General features: G+C 41.2%; 1 protein-coding gene across 1 annotated transcript in view; it reads right to left on the bottom strand.

The window, feature by feature from the left end:
- Window positions 1-196: 196 nt before the first annotated feature.
- DHX32 (DEAH-box helicase 32 (putative)) overlaps window positions 197-12,515 on the bottom strand; it is a 54,724-nt gene continuing 42,405 nt past the window's right edge. The window contains 4 exon segments of the mRNA XM_043519371.1: window positions 197-304; window positions 6,800-6,853; window positions 6,855-6,991; window positions 10,287-10,355. Of these exon segments, the coding sequence (XP_043375306.1) occupies window positions 197-304; window positions 6,800-6,853; window positions 6,855-6,991; window positions 10,287-10,355 (368 nt within the window).

Below are 12,515 nucleotides of genomic sequence, written 5' to 3'. Positions count from 1 at the left end.
GTTAATTTTTCTTCTCTTCCTGTTTAATACTGTATATTCAAGTTGAAAAACCCTTGAATGGATTAATTTTGGGACATATTGCACGTACTAGTTCTGTTTTGTTGAAAGTAGTTGGATATAAAAGTCATTGAATAATTCATCTTTGTTCAGCGGGAGTTTGAGGATATTTTTCATATTCTTTGTCTTACTGTTTTATTTAGTGTTCCTCTTTCATTGTTGAAACAGGTGATAAATGATTGATTACTTCATGCAGAATCTCCTTGCTTTCACTATGAGGCAGATTGTTAAAATATTATTGAGGTGCCAGTTTAAAAAAATATATTTTTGAAAAGAAACTTTAAATGCTTTATATATCTACACTTCATGGTTTGTGCAAAAAAGTGCTTGAAGCCAGTGATATGTGCAACTGCATATTTAATGCATCAACAATTATTATTAGGTTTAGTTCAAAAAGAACTTCCACCAAAATGTAGCTGTATGTTTGTGCTCTAAGCAGACTTGCAAATTAACATGCTCAGCCTGCACTTGGAGTGATTGGGTTCAGTTCCCAGTGCTGCAAATCACATTAAATATTAATTACGGAGTTTTTTTGTATTTGAATGCACAGCATGCTCTACAAAATACAGAGAAAGGGTGCATTCTGTAGAGCCCTGGGAAGGAGAAGTCAGAGGGAAACTTTCCTGGTGAAATGTGTATGCCCAGTACAGAGCAGATGTCAGAACAGGCAGAGGTGTTTGTAGATGCAGGTAGTTGTACGAGATGATTCGGTTGCATAGGCATATTAAAAAAAAAAAGCATTTGCTGGAAGTGTCATTTTGGGGGGCGGGAAACTGGTTAAGTTTCTCAATTAAAATTATTTTACTAGAGGAATCTTGCTGCTTTAGCTCCCCTTTGGTCTTAATGCTAAAATACATTTTCAGTTTTTAGAAATGCATGTTTAATCATTTTAGGGACATTCTTTTTTAAATGGATTGAGTACAGTTACAATGACAGACTTGGAGATGTATTGAATGTACAGGAAGGTGCAGTGTGGCTTACAGACTGTACACTCTGATTTAAGGAATGTACAGGCTGATTTCCTGTATTTTTTTTTTTTTTTAGTGAAAAACATAATAAAAGGTTGGTATACATACAATATACCATACAGTGTTATGCAAAGACACAGCATAGACCAGTAAATATAAACAAAACAGAACTGGGCCCAGCAAAAGCTGAAAATTCCAAGCACTTTCACATATGTTCGTAAACAGATTATGAAATCTGTGTGAAAATAACTCCTCACCATGCCAGTCTTGTCCCACTATGTGAACTTATGCACACTGTTTGTCCTCTCCTTTCATGACCATCTTCACACTTTTTCATACCACCAAGAGGGGTATTGGTTATGTTTGGACCCCTCTATCAAACAAAACCATAAGGAGAGCAAGCAGAAATATTTCTGATTAAAGATTCTTTTGTTGAAAAATGCTATTTTATCAGAACCAAAATGTTTTGGAAACTTCTGTTTTGACATCTTTTTAGTCAGGAAGGTTTCTGAAGTACAGGATGGATTCTTGGGTCAGAACGAGAAAGCAGGAGTTGACTGTCTCTTGTAATCTGGTGGGTAGGTTGTTGGAATGTGGGAGATCCAGGTTCCAGTCTCTGCTCCAAATAAATGCAGATCAGGAACTTTGAACTTGCATCTCCAGACCAGTGACTTAACTACCAGGCTATAGAGTCTGGTCCTTCCTCCCCTGTGCATCAGAACAAAAACAAACTGAACCCTCATAACCTCATGAGATCCTTTCTCCTCCTCCTGAAAACCCATTTCTATCATAAATCCATGAAAGAAACTACCCAAGTACTACTGGGTAGGTCAAGGGCCATTTTAAGTTAACTTTTTTCCCCTTCTATAAATATCAGCTGACTGTTTTTTGTCTTTCATCCAACCCTTTGTTTATTGTTTGCCTTTTTAGATCATGAACTCAGTAAGGTAGGGGTTGGCTTACCAGTACTGTATAGCTGAACAGGATCTAGTCCATACTAGGAAAGCTACTGTCATAGAAATAATTGTAGACCATTGTCCGGATCCTAACTTTCTTGCACTACTGTCAATGTATTCTGCCTCATCTCTTCATGTGCATTGTATGTAGTTAATGCACAGCTTGAAGGGGTGCTTTTAATTCAGTTTATCAGCTGAATTTATCATTTATCATTCATTGTATCTGTCCTGCCTCAGTGCAGGTGACTGGATTGAATGAGCTACCAAGGTCCTTTCCAGTCCTATATTTCTATGATTCTGTGAGCTTCTGTCTGATGTTGCCTTCGCTTTCTGATTTGGCATGTCTGGGTTTGGAGAGCAAGGTGGGGAAGGCTCCTGAGCTGATAGGCCCAGTGGGGCAGGCTTAAAGGTCGAGTACCATCTACTTGATAGAAAACTTTCATAACTGAACACTTCCCCTCCACATGCGTGTGCTCTGCCATCCTTCAAGGATCCAGCTCAAGAGAGGTAGAGGTCAGAGTCCCAGCGGTTGATTTGGTGATTGGGGAGTGGTATGGATACAAATGGACATAGTTTGAAAATGGGGCTGGCTGCCATGGATTAGGGACAGTTAAGAGATAGTCTTGATAAGCAGAGGGAGTCATTTCTTGCTAGAAAGCAATGCCATGCTGACAGGAAGACCAGAGCAGTCAGAGAAGAACAAACGTTTTCAAGGGGGATATAAAGAGACCCTACCAAATTCACGGCCATGGAAAAACACATCACAGACTGTGAAATCTGGTCTCTCTCCGTGAAATGTTTTTTTTTTTGGTGTGCTTTTACCCTATACTATACAGATTTCACAGAGAGACTAGTGTTTCTCAAATTGGAGTTCCTGACCCAAAAGGGAGTTACAGGGCGGGGGTCACAAGGTTACTTTAGGGGCGTTGAGTTATTGCCACCCTTCTGCATTGTCTCTCAGAGCTGGAGAGCCGCGGCTAGTGACTGAGGGCCCAGCTCTGCATGCAGTAGGGCAGAAATAAGGGTGGCAATATGATACCGTGCCATCCTTACTTCTGCGCTGCTGCTGGCAGGCACCTGCCTTCAGAACTGAGCTCCCGGCCAGCAGTTGGCACCCTCCACCTGCCCAGCTCTGAAGGCAGTGCCGCTGCCAGCAGCAGCACAGAAATAAGGACAGCAGTACTTTCTTCCTGCAATAACCTTGTGACAGCCCCCACTCCTTTTTGGGTCAGGATCCCTACAATTACTGCATGATCATGGGAGACTTTAACTACCCAGATATAGACGGGAGGACCAGTGCTAGTAATAATAATAGGGCTCAGATTTTCCTAGATGCGATAGCTGATGGATTCCTTCATCAAGTAGTTGCTGAACCGACTAGAGGGGATGCCATTTTAGATTTAATTTTGGTGAGTAGCGAGGACCTCATAGAAGAAATGGTTGTAGGGGACAATCTTGGCTCAAGTGATCATGAGCTAATTCAGTTCAAACTAAATGGAAGGATTAACAAAAATAAATCTGCAACTAGGGTTTTTGATTTCAAAAGGGCTGACTTTCAAAAATTAAGGAAATTAGTTAGGGAAGTGGATTGGACTGAAGAACTTATGGATCCAAAGGTAGAGGAGGCCTGGGATTAATTTAAATCAAAACTGCAGAAGCTATCGGAAGCCTGTATCCCAAGAAAGGGGAAAAAATTCATAGGAAGGAGTTGTAGACCAAGCTGGATGAGCAAGCATCTTAGAGAGGTGATTAAGAAGAAGCAGAAAGCATACAGGGAGTGGAAGATGGGGGGGGGATCAGCAAGGAAAGCTACCTAATTGAGGTCAGAACATGTAGGGATCAAGTGAGAGAGGCTAAAAGTGGAGTAGAGTTGGACCTTGCAAAGGGAATTAAAACCAATAGTAAAAGGTTCTATAGCCATATAAATAAGAAGAAAACTAAGAAGGAAGAAGTGGGGCCGCTTAACACTGAGGATGGAGCGGAGGTTAAAGATAATCTAGGCATGGCCCAATATCTAAACAAATACTTTGCCTCAGTCTTTAATAAGGCTAAAGAGGATCTCTGGGATAATGGTAGCATGACAAATGGGAAGGAGGATATGGAGGTAGATATTACCATATCAGAGGTAGAAGCGAAACTGAAACATCTTAATGGGACTAAATCGGGGGGCCCAGATAATCTTCATCCAAGAATATTAAAGGAATTGGCACCTGAAATTGCAAGCCCATTAGCGAGAATTTTTAATGAATCTGTAAACTCAGGAATAGTACCGAATGATTGGAGAATTGCTAATATAGTTCCTATTTTTAAGAAAGGAAAAAAAAGTGATCCGGGTAACTGCAGGCCAGTTAGTTTGACATCTGTAGTATGCAAGGTCCTGGAAAAAATTTTGAAGGAGAAATTATTTAAGGACATTGAAGTCAATGGTAAATGGGACAAAATACAACATGGTTTTACAAAAGGTAGATCGTGCCAAACCAACCTAATCTCCTTTTTGAAAAAGTAACAGATTTTTTAGATAAAGGAAATGCAGTGGATCTAATTTACCTAGATTTCAGTAAGGCATTTGATACCGTGCCACATGGGGAATTATTAGTTAAATTGGAGAAGACGAGGATCAATATGAACATCAAAAGGTGGATAAGGAATTGGTTAAAGGGGAGACTGCAACGGGTCCTACTAAAAGGCGAACTGTCAGGTTGGAGGGAGGTTACCAGTGGAGTTCCTCAGGGATCGGTTTTGGGACCAATCTTATTTAATCTTTTTATTACTGAGCTTGGCACAAAAAGTGGGAGTGTGCTAATAAAGTTTGCAGATGATACAAAGCTGGGAGGTATTGCCAATTTGGAGAAGGATCGGGATATTATACAGGAGGATCTGGATGACCTTGTAAACTGGAGTAATAGTAATAAGATGAAATTTAATAGTGAGAAGTGTAAGGTTATGCATTTAGGGATTAATAACAAGAATTTTAGTTATAAGTTGGGGATGCATCAATTAGAAGTAACGGAAGAGGAGAAGGACCTTGGAGTATTGGTTGATCATAGGATGACTATGAGCTGCCAATGTGATATGGCTGTGAAAAAAGCTAATGCAGTTTTGGGATGCATCAGGAGAGGCATTTCCAGTAGGGATAAGGAGGTTTTAGTAACCGTTATACAAGGCACTGGTGAGACCTCACCTAGAATACTGTGTGCAGTTCTGGTCTCCCATGTTTAAAAAGGATTGAATTCAAATGGAGGCAGGTACAGAGAAGGGCTACTAGATGATCCGAGGAATGGAAAACTTGTCTTATGAAAGGAGACTATTAAGGAGCTTGGCTTGTTTAGCCTAACTAAAAGAAGGTTGAGGGGAGATATGATTGCTCTCTAAAATATATCCAGAGAGATAAATATAGGAGAGGGAGAGGAATATTTAAGCTCAGCACCAATGTGGACACAGACACAAATGGGTATAAACTGGCCACCAGGAAGTTTAGACTTGAAATCAGGATGAAGGTTTTTAACCATCAGAGGAGTGAAGTTTTGGAATAACCTTCCAAGGGAAGCAGTGGGGGCAAAAGATCTATCTGGTTTCAAGATTCTACTCGATAAGTTTATGGAGGAGATGGTATGATGTGATGATGGGATTTTGGTAAGTAATTGATCTTTAAATATTCAGGGTAACAAATCCCCTGAGATGGGATATTAGATGGATGGGATCTGATTTACTATAGAAAATTCTTTCCTGGGTATCTGGCTGGTGAATCTTGCCCATATGCTCAGGGTTTAGCTGATTGCCATATTTGGGGTCGGGAAGGAATTTTCCTCCAGGACAGATTGGAGAGGCCCTGGAGGTTTTTTTGCCTTCCTCTGTAGCATGGGGCATGGTTGACTGGAGGGAGGCTTCTCTGCTCCTTGAAGTTTTGAACCATGATTCAAGGACTTCAATAGCTCAGACATGGGTGAGGTTTTTTCATAGGAGTGGGTGGGTGACATTCTGTGGCCTGCGCTGTGCAGGAGGTCGGACTAGATGATCAGAATGTCCCTTCTGACCTTAGTATCTATGAATCTATGAATTACAACACTGAAATTTCAGATTTAAATAGCTGAAATCATGAAATTTATGATTCTTGACTGAAATGGACCATGAATTTGGTAAGGGCCCAGATATAAGCCACTCTCTGTCTTGTTTTTTCTGTAGCTAAACTGAGAATGATTCCTCTATTTTACATTAGGAGGAATGTAAATCTAAAAATGTTCAACAAACTGCTACTTTTGTGTTGTTTTTCTCTTGTAAATTTGGTTGGAATTAAGATTATTCTTTGGGTAATTTCCCACAGACAACCCCAAAGAGAAAACAACCCTGTAACTAGAGGTGCTGAAGGGTAACGCGTTTCTGGAAGCCTACACCATCTCTCAGCCTCTAACACGGATGTTTGGACAGAGGTTCCCTTTCTTAATGAGCCATCAGGCTGTGGTAGATGAATATCAGAGAAGGAGGCTAGAGTATGTGGGAGTATTGGTCACATCATATAAGGAATTAATGGGTACAAATGTTTCCAGTACAGTGGGTAGAAGGGTTTTAAAAATATACTAATTAATGACAGCTTTGTAACAAAAGTGAACTTGGCTGACGCTATAAGAGAAATTCGTTGTATAAATCATAAGTATTTGAATAAATGGAAGAAAAGTGTACCAGTAATCCTTTGCAGGAATCAAGGGAATACCATTATCTATCTTAATTTCAAGTTCTCTAAGAGCAATTTATTTAACTTAAATACTGTGCTGCCTTCTAGTCATAGCTATAGAATTAAACTAAACCATATTTTTTTCTTACTTGTATAAAGTAACCCAATAAGAGAGCTTTCTTTATGCTTAACATGTTTTTTTTTTGATTCAAAGTCAGGTTCTGAAATGGGAAGTTCAATACATTTCACAATCTCTGCCAGTTCAGCTCTGATAACTTCTGCCCTCCTCAGTGCAGAACAGCTTAAGAAATAAACATGACACCATTTCTCAACATTGTAGTCTGAGGGAGAAGAAGTGACAGCATGTTGCAGGGGTGGCCAAACTGGCTCACGAGCCACATGCAGCTTTTTTACCATTAAAGAGTGGCTTGCTGAGCCCCCCGCGCCTCCCCATTCTCCCCCTACTGGACTGTGGGGGAGGGAAGCTCAGGACCTCTGCTTTGCAGCGGGGAAGTGGGGAGGCAGGTCTTGGGGCTTCAGTCCTGCGGGTGCACCTGCCAGTACTCAGGGCTTCAGCAGAAGTGGGGCTGAAGCTCCGAGCCCTGTCAGTTGCCTCCCGCAGGGCTGAAGCCCCAGTTCTTAGCAGGTGTGCCCCGGCTCTCGAGCTTCTGAAGATTGTGGTATGTGGCTCGGACGTCCAGTAAGTTTAGCCACCCCTGGCATATTGCTTTGCCATGAAGTACAATTCAGACTGGGGGTAGGAAGTACATTTATGTGATGTAGCAGAATAAGTAGATGATCCCTTTGGCACTTGCTCCTACCCACAGAGACATGGCTCCTGGATAAAATGCTGTTCTATCTGTAAAAAGAAAAGGAGTACTTGTGGCACCTTAGAGACTAACAAATTTATTTGAGCATCAGCTTTCGTGAGCTACAGCTCACTTCATCAGATGCATTCAGTGGAAAATACAGTGGGGAGATTTATATACACAGAGAACATGAAACAATGGATGTTATATACATTGTAAGGAGAGTGATCACTTAAGATGAGCTATTACCAGCAGGAGAGCGGGGAGCGGGGAGGAAAACCTTTTGTAGTGATAATCAAGGTGGGCCATTTCCAGCAGTTGACAAGAACATCTGAGGAACAGTGGGGGGCCAGGGGGGGGAATAACTTGGGGGAGTAGTTTTACTTTGTGTAATGACCTATCCACTCCCTATTGTCTCTATTCAAGTCTCTATTCAAGCCTAAGTTAATTGTATCCAGTTTGCAAATTAATTGCAGTTCAGCAGTCTCTCGTTGGAGTCTGTTTTTGAAGTTTTTTTGTTGAAGAATAGCCACTCTTAGGTCTGTAATCGAGTGACCAGAGAGATTGACGTGTTCTCTGACTGGTTTTTGAATGTTATAATTCTTGTTCTATCTGTGCAAGAACTTGAAAGAAGAGTGGGGATGAGCAGCTGTCTCTGACAGAGCTGCCCAAATTTTGAGGCCAAGAGCCACATGGAAAACTTAGCCTCATTTAGCTTGCATCTAAAGTACATAGTGGGCCAACTCCTGAGTCTTTACTTAGTGTTTTATATATATTTTTATTTTATAGAATTTTTCAGTTACATCTTCCAAAATGAAAGTTACTCAGAACAGAAAATCCAAATATCCAGATCTATTGTTCAAAAAATATCTATAAAATTATCCTGAATTTAGCCTGCTGAGGCTGCCTAACCATTTCAGGTTTGTGTCTCATTACGATTAGATAGCACAAACTCACATATAGATTAAATACTGGAGGCTTGGGTAAAACAGAGACCACAAAAAATAATAAAGAGGGAAAATTGATAAGTAGCCATTAAATCCCTTTCCCAAATTCAGTGACCAGATTATCCCTTTAGTCCTTAGTTATAACAAAATAAACCCCAGCATAAAATATGCATCAACATTTTTAAAATCTAACTGCCACCTAGACTGGGCTGTGTGGGTTTGTGAGGGAGGCATGCCTCTCTTTGCATCCCTCACTCGTTCCCTTTTCTCTATCACATCAAACATTAACTGTTGAGCTTCACTTTCCAGGCCCTTCACAGTCTATCCCTACCCTACCTATCATCTCACATTCACTTTTGAAATGTCAACTCCAGCCTCCAATTGGCCAGTAATTACTGATTTGCTAAATTTTCAAACAAGCACTTTCATACTTTCTCTCATGCTGTCCCTCATGCTTGGAAGGAGCTCCTCATAAACATCCACAAAACTAACTCATCATCTTTGTAATGGGGTGGACTTGGAGGTTTGCCTACAGACAATCCAGGGGTTGCTGCAAGAAGAGAAATGCCAAAGGCTGTGTCTTGATGCTAGGTTGGAGTTTGCAGAAACCGAGAAGAGCTATGTCAAAGAACACGTATGTATAGAAGCTGAGTGGAACAAAGGCCTGGAAAAGGAGATTGTCCATCTGGAGGCCAGATAGAAGGAAGCAAGATATCTGTTCATGCTACAGAAGAATAGTCTTCCCCTGCTTTCCCCTCCCCCGCATCCCATCCCACTACAAGAAGAAATCAGAACAGGCCAGAGCTGGAGTTAAGGATGATTCAGCATACCCTTCAGCAACAGGTTGCTGAGTTGGCCAGTGAGGTTGGTAGAAGACACACATTTGCAGAAGCACATGGGGCATTGAGAAACAACTTCAGAACCTAATAGAAATACACAACCATGGCACTGAAAAGCTTGTAGAAATGTGTGTCAAGGAACCAAGCACAGGGACGACAGAGCAAGAAACTTGTGTGAACACAGGCAAATTAATTAGCAAGGAATATTGCTAAACGGGGTCCCTGGGCTAGAATACTTATCACTCCCCCCAGACCAATAGGGGAAGTACAGACATCAAGAGAAAAAAAAGTCGAGAACTATGAGTTCCAAATAGAGGCCAAGGAATGGACTTAGAGGCCATTAGACTTTTGGGTTTTCTTTTTACTTTTCTGTTAACCCTGGAAGCAAAATGGATTGAGAGGTGACCTGGCTGGAGGATGGATAAAGGGGGCCTTAGACTGAAAGAACACCTGCAACACCCTATCTTGACAGGAGGGTTGCTCTGGAGGTGAGAGGCTCAACTGCACTCCTTCAAAACCCTCCTTTGTTGTGAGGTCTACCAAAAAAAAATGACAACAGTTAAGTTATTGGTGCTCTGCTACATTGTATTCTTGCATCTCAGTGTCTCTATCTATCTGTTATCCCTATCTATTTGTTATCCCTTGCCTTATACTTAGATTGTAAGCTGTTTTGGGCAGAGACAGTCTTTTAGTTCTGTGTTTGTACAGCGCCTAGCACAATAGAACTATGGTCCATGATGGAGGCTCTTAGGTGCAATGGTAGTACAAATTAATTATTATTGTGCTAGTTCCTAGAAAGCTCAGTCAGAATGAGATAATTTGTCCTGGCTTCTGTACAAACAAATAGATCTTACAAGCTAAAATTGTCATATCTACCTACTATGGGTTATTTTTTTTATTTTTTACTCCCCTGTGGATTGAAATGAGTCTAACAACGAATTGAAATAATTATTCACAAATACTTTAGAATGAAACCTTTAGCAGTGAATTTTGTGTCTCTTTGTGATCTATGCTGTATTTTTGTGTGGTGAACACATTTACATTGGCTTGTGGAGTTTGTGCTCGTTTCTTTGTAGGCCTTGTAGACATTGGTAAGAGTATAGTGATCTGCTGTGCGGTGGAAGATTTTTTGCCAGCAGGTAAGAGTAACCTCCTCTGTTCCAGGGGATGGATGTTAGGTGCTTTTAGAAAAGGGGAAAACAAATCAAGCCAACAATAATTCAAACCATTAGGTGCCTGTCACAATGTACAGTGTGCAACAAGTCCATTAATTTTTTTCTGATAGTACCCTCCACACTGGCCTCCAGTATGGGACCTCTTGTGCCTGACAGTGAAGAGAGGAATAGGAATATTCCTTCACCCCTTCATTCATTTTTTGCTTGCTTTTCAGTGGAAGTGGACAAAAGATACTGGGATGATTCCAGGAAGAGGATTGAATGCAGAGAGAAGCCAATGAAGAGGAAAGCCAAGGGCAAGCTCTTACAGAACTGCCAACTTTCACAGTCTTTTTGTGAACCTTGTGATTGTATTTGTTTTTTTAATAACTGCTCAAGTGTCAGAAGAAAGATGAGGATGATATTACGCTCACCAAAAATGGCTGCCCTTCCCTATTGTTTCCACAGAACTGAAGCACAGGCTGCTCTCACCACAGACGGCGGCCATCTCCCTATAGCCTTTGCAGGTGGGAGTGAGGCTGTTTCTAGTAAAGATAGTCACTGACTCCCATTGTTTTCAAGATAGCCATTCCCTATTTATTATGTTTGACCTAGGCAGTGTGGGGACAGGGGAATGTGTAGACAGGATATGTGCAGGGTAGGGAGGATGACTAGCGGGTCAGAGGAATGTAGGATACAGAAAACTGAGGGAGAATATGGCAGGAGACTGTGGGTAGCAGGGAGTGACATGGGCTGGGATAGGAACTGAGTTAGAAGAAAGGGAGAGGGGAGTGGAAGAGACTGAGGCAAAGGGCTGGTTGGATAAGGAGAGAGTCAGAACAATGGTAGGCGAGGGGGATGGAGACCAGAATGGCAGCTTCCTCACCCCAGGGGTTAGAAGATAGTAAGCGGAGTTCCGGCCATGAGCAGTCATTTGGGAGGTCTATGTTTGGGTGTGCATTTGACACTGGATTTTAAAGCTGAAATGATCACATGCATTTTCACTTAAATACACGGTAGAAGAAAGAATTGCCACGGTGTATGGCCTCCATTAGTGGCTCACTAAAATCCTTTCATAACAAGATTTATTGACAGGAGGGTAGGACTTCACCACTGCCAGCAAAAGCATACTCAGCAAAATGTCTTTCTATTTCAAGGATGGAGATAGCTGAGAGTATCACCCTCAAGAGCATACCTTCATTAAACACTTCTGAATAGACTTCAAATCCAGAGCCAGATTTTAGGCATGAGGTAGTCCAATCTATCTCTCAATTAAGATCACCTTCTGATTTAGCATATTATTTGCACTAGCTGTTCTGATAATTCTATCTGGACGGGAGTAGATGATGATCATTTCACTGGTAAAGGAGTTTGTCAAAGACCATTCTCTTTTCCCATCATGTATCCCTCTCATAGTTTCATAGATTTTGAGATCAAAAGGGAACCATTATGATCATCTAGTCTGACCTCCTGCATAGCACAGGCCATTGAACCTCGCACAGTGACTCCTGCAACAAGCCCATAACTGCTATTTGAGTTATAGTTATCTTTTAGAAACACATCCAGTCTAGATGTAAAGACTTCAAGTGATCCTCTTCTCCTTAACTCTGTCCTCATGGGTTTCTGCTTCCAAACTACCTAACTGGGTGGGAAGTGAAGTCAGTCTATATGTATACCATAGGTCTTTCACTGATATTGTGTTTTTTGCTTCCTGTAGATTATGCCATAATAATTAGCTATTCTGATTCCTGCAACAAGACTGGAGAACAGGAATTATTCTGTCAACAAATGCAGGTACTGGTGAGTTCATTTCTGTTACATTTTTCAAAACCTGATAACCAGGTTATAAGAAGTCTTGTCAACCACAATTTTTCTCAGTGAAAAATCGAGTCGTAACTCAGACTTTTATCACATTAGATGGTGGTTCCATCCTTCAAGTGACATGCTAAGGAAACATGACTCAAAGACGACAGGTAAGAATTTAAATTCGGTAAACGAAAATGAAAAGCTGGGAATCCCTCCAGTAGGGGTGAAGTTCAATACCCTCAAGCAAAGCATGAGTAAATAGGCTTTGGATGTACTTCATCTGCATTCACCTTCCCTGAATGCAATGGAA

This window comes from Dermochelys coriacea, chromosome 7, assembly GCF_009764565.3.
Source record: "Dermochelys coriacea isolate rDerCor1 chromosome 7, rDerCor1.pri.v4, whole genome shotgun sequence".
In the NCBI taxonomy this organism is placed as follows: Eukaryota; Metazoa; Chordata; order Testudines; family Dermochelyidae; genus Dermochelys; species Dermochelys coriacea.
Note: the sequence above shows the minus strand (reverse complement) of the source record. Positions and strands in the feature narration are given on the sequence as shown.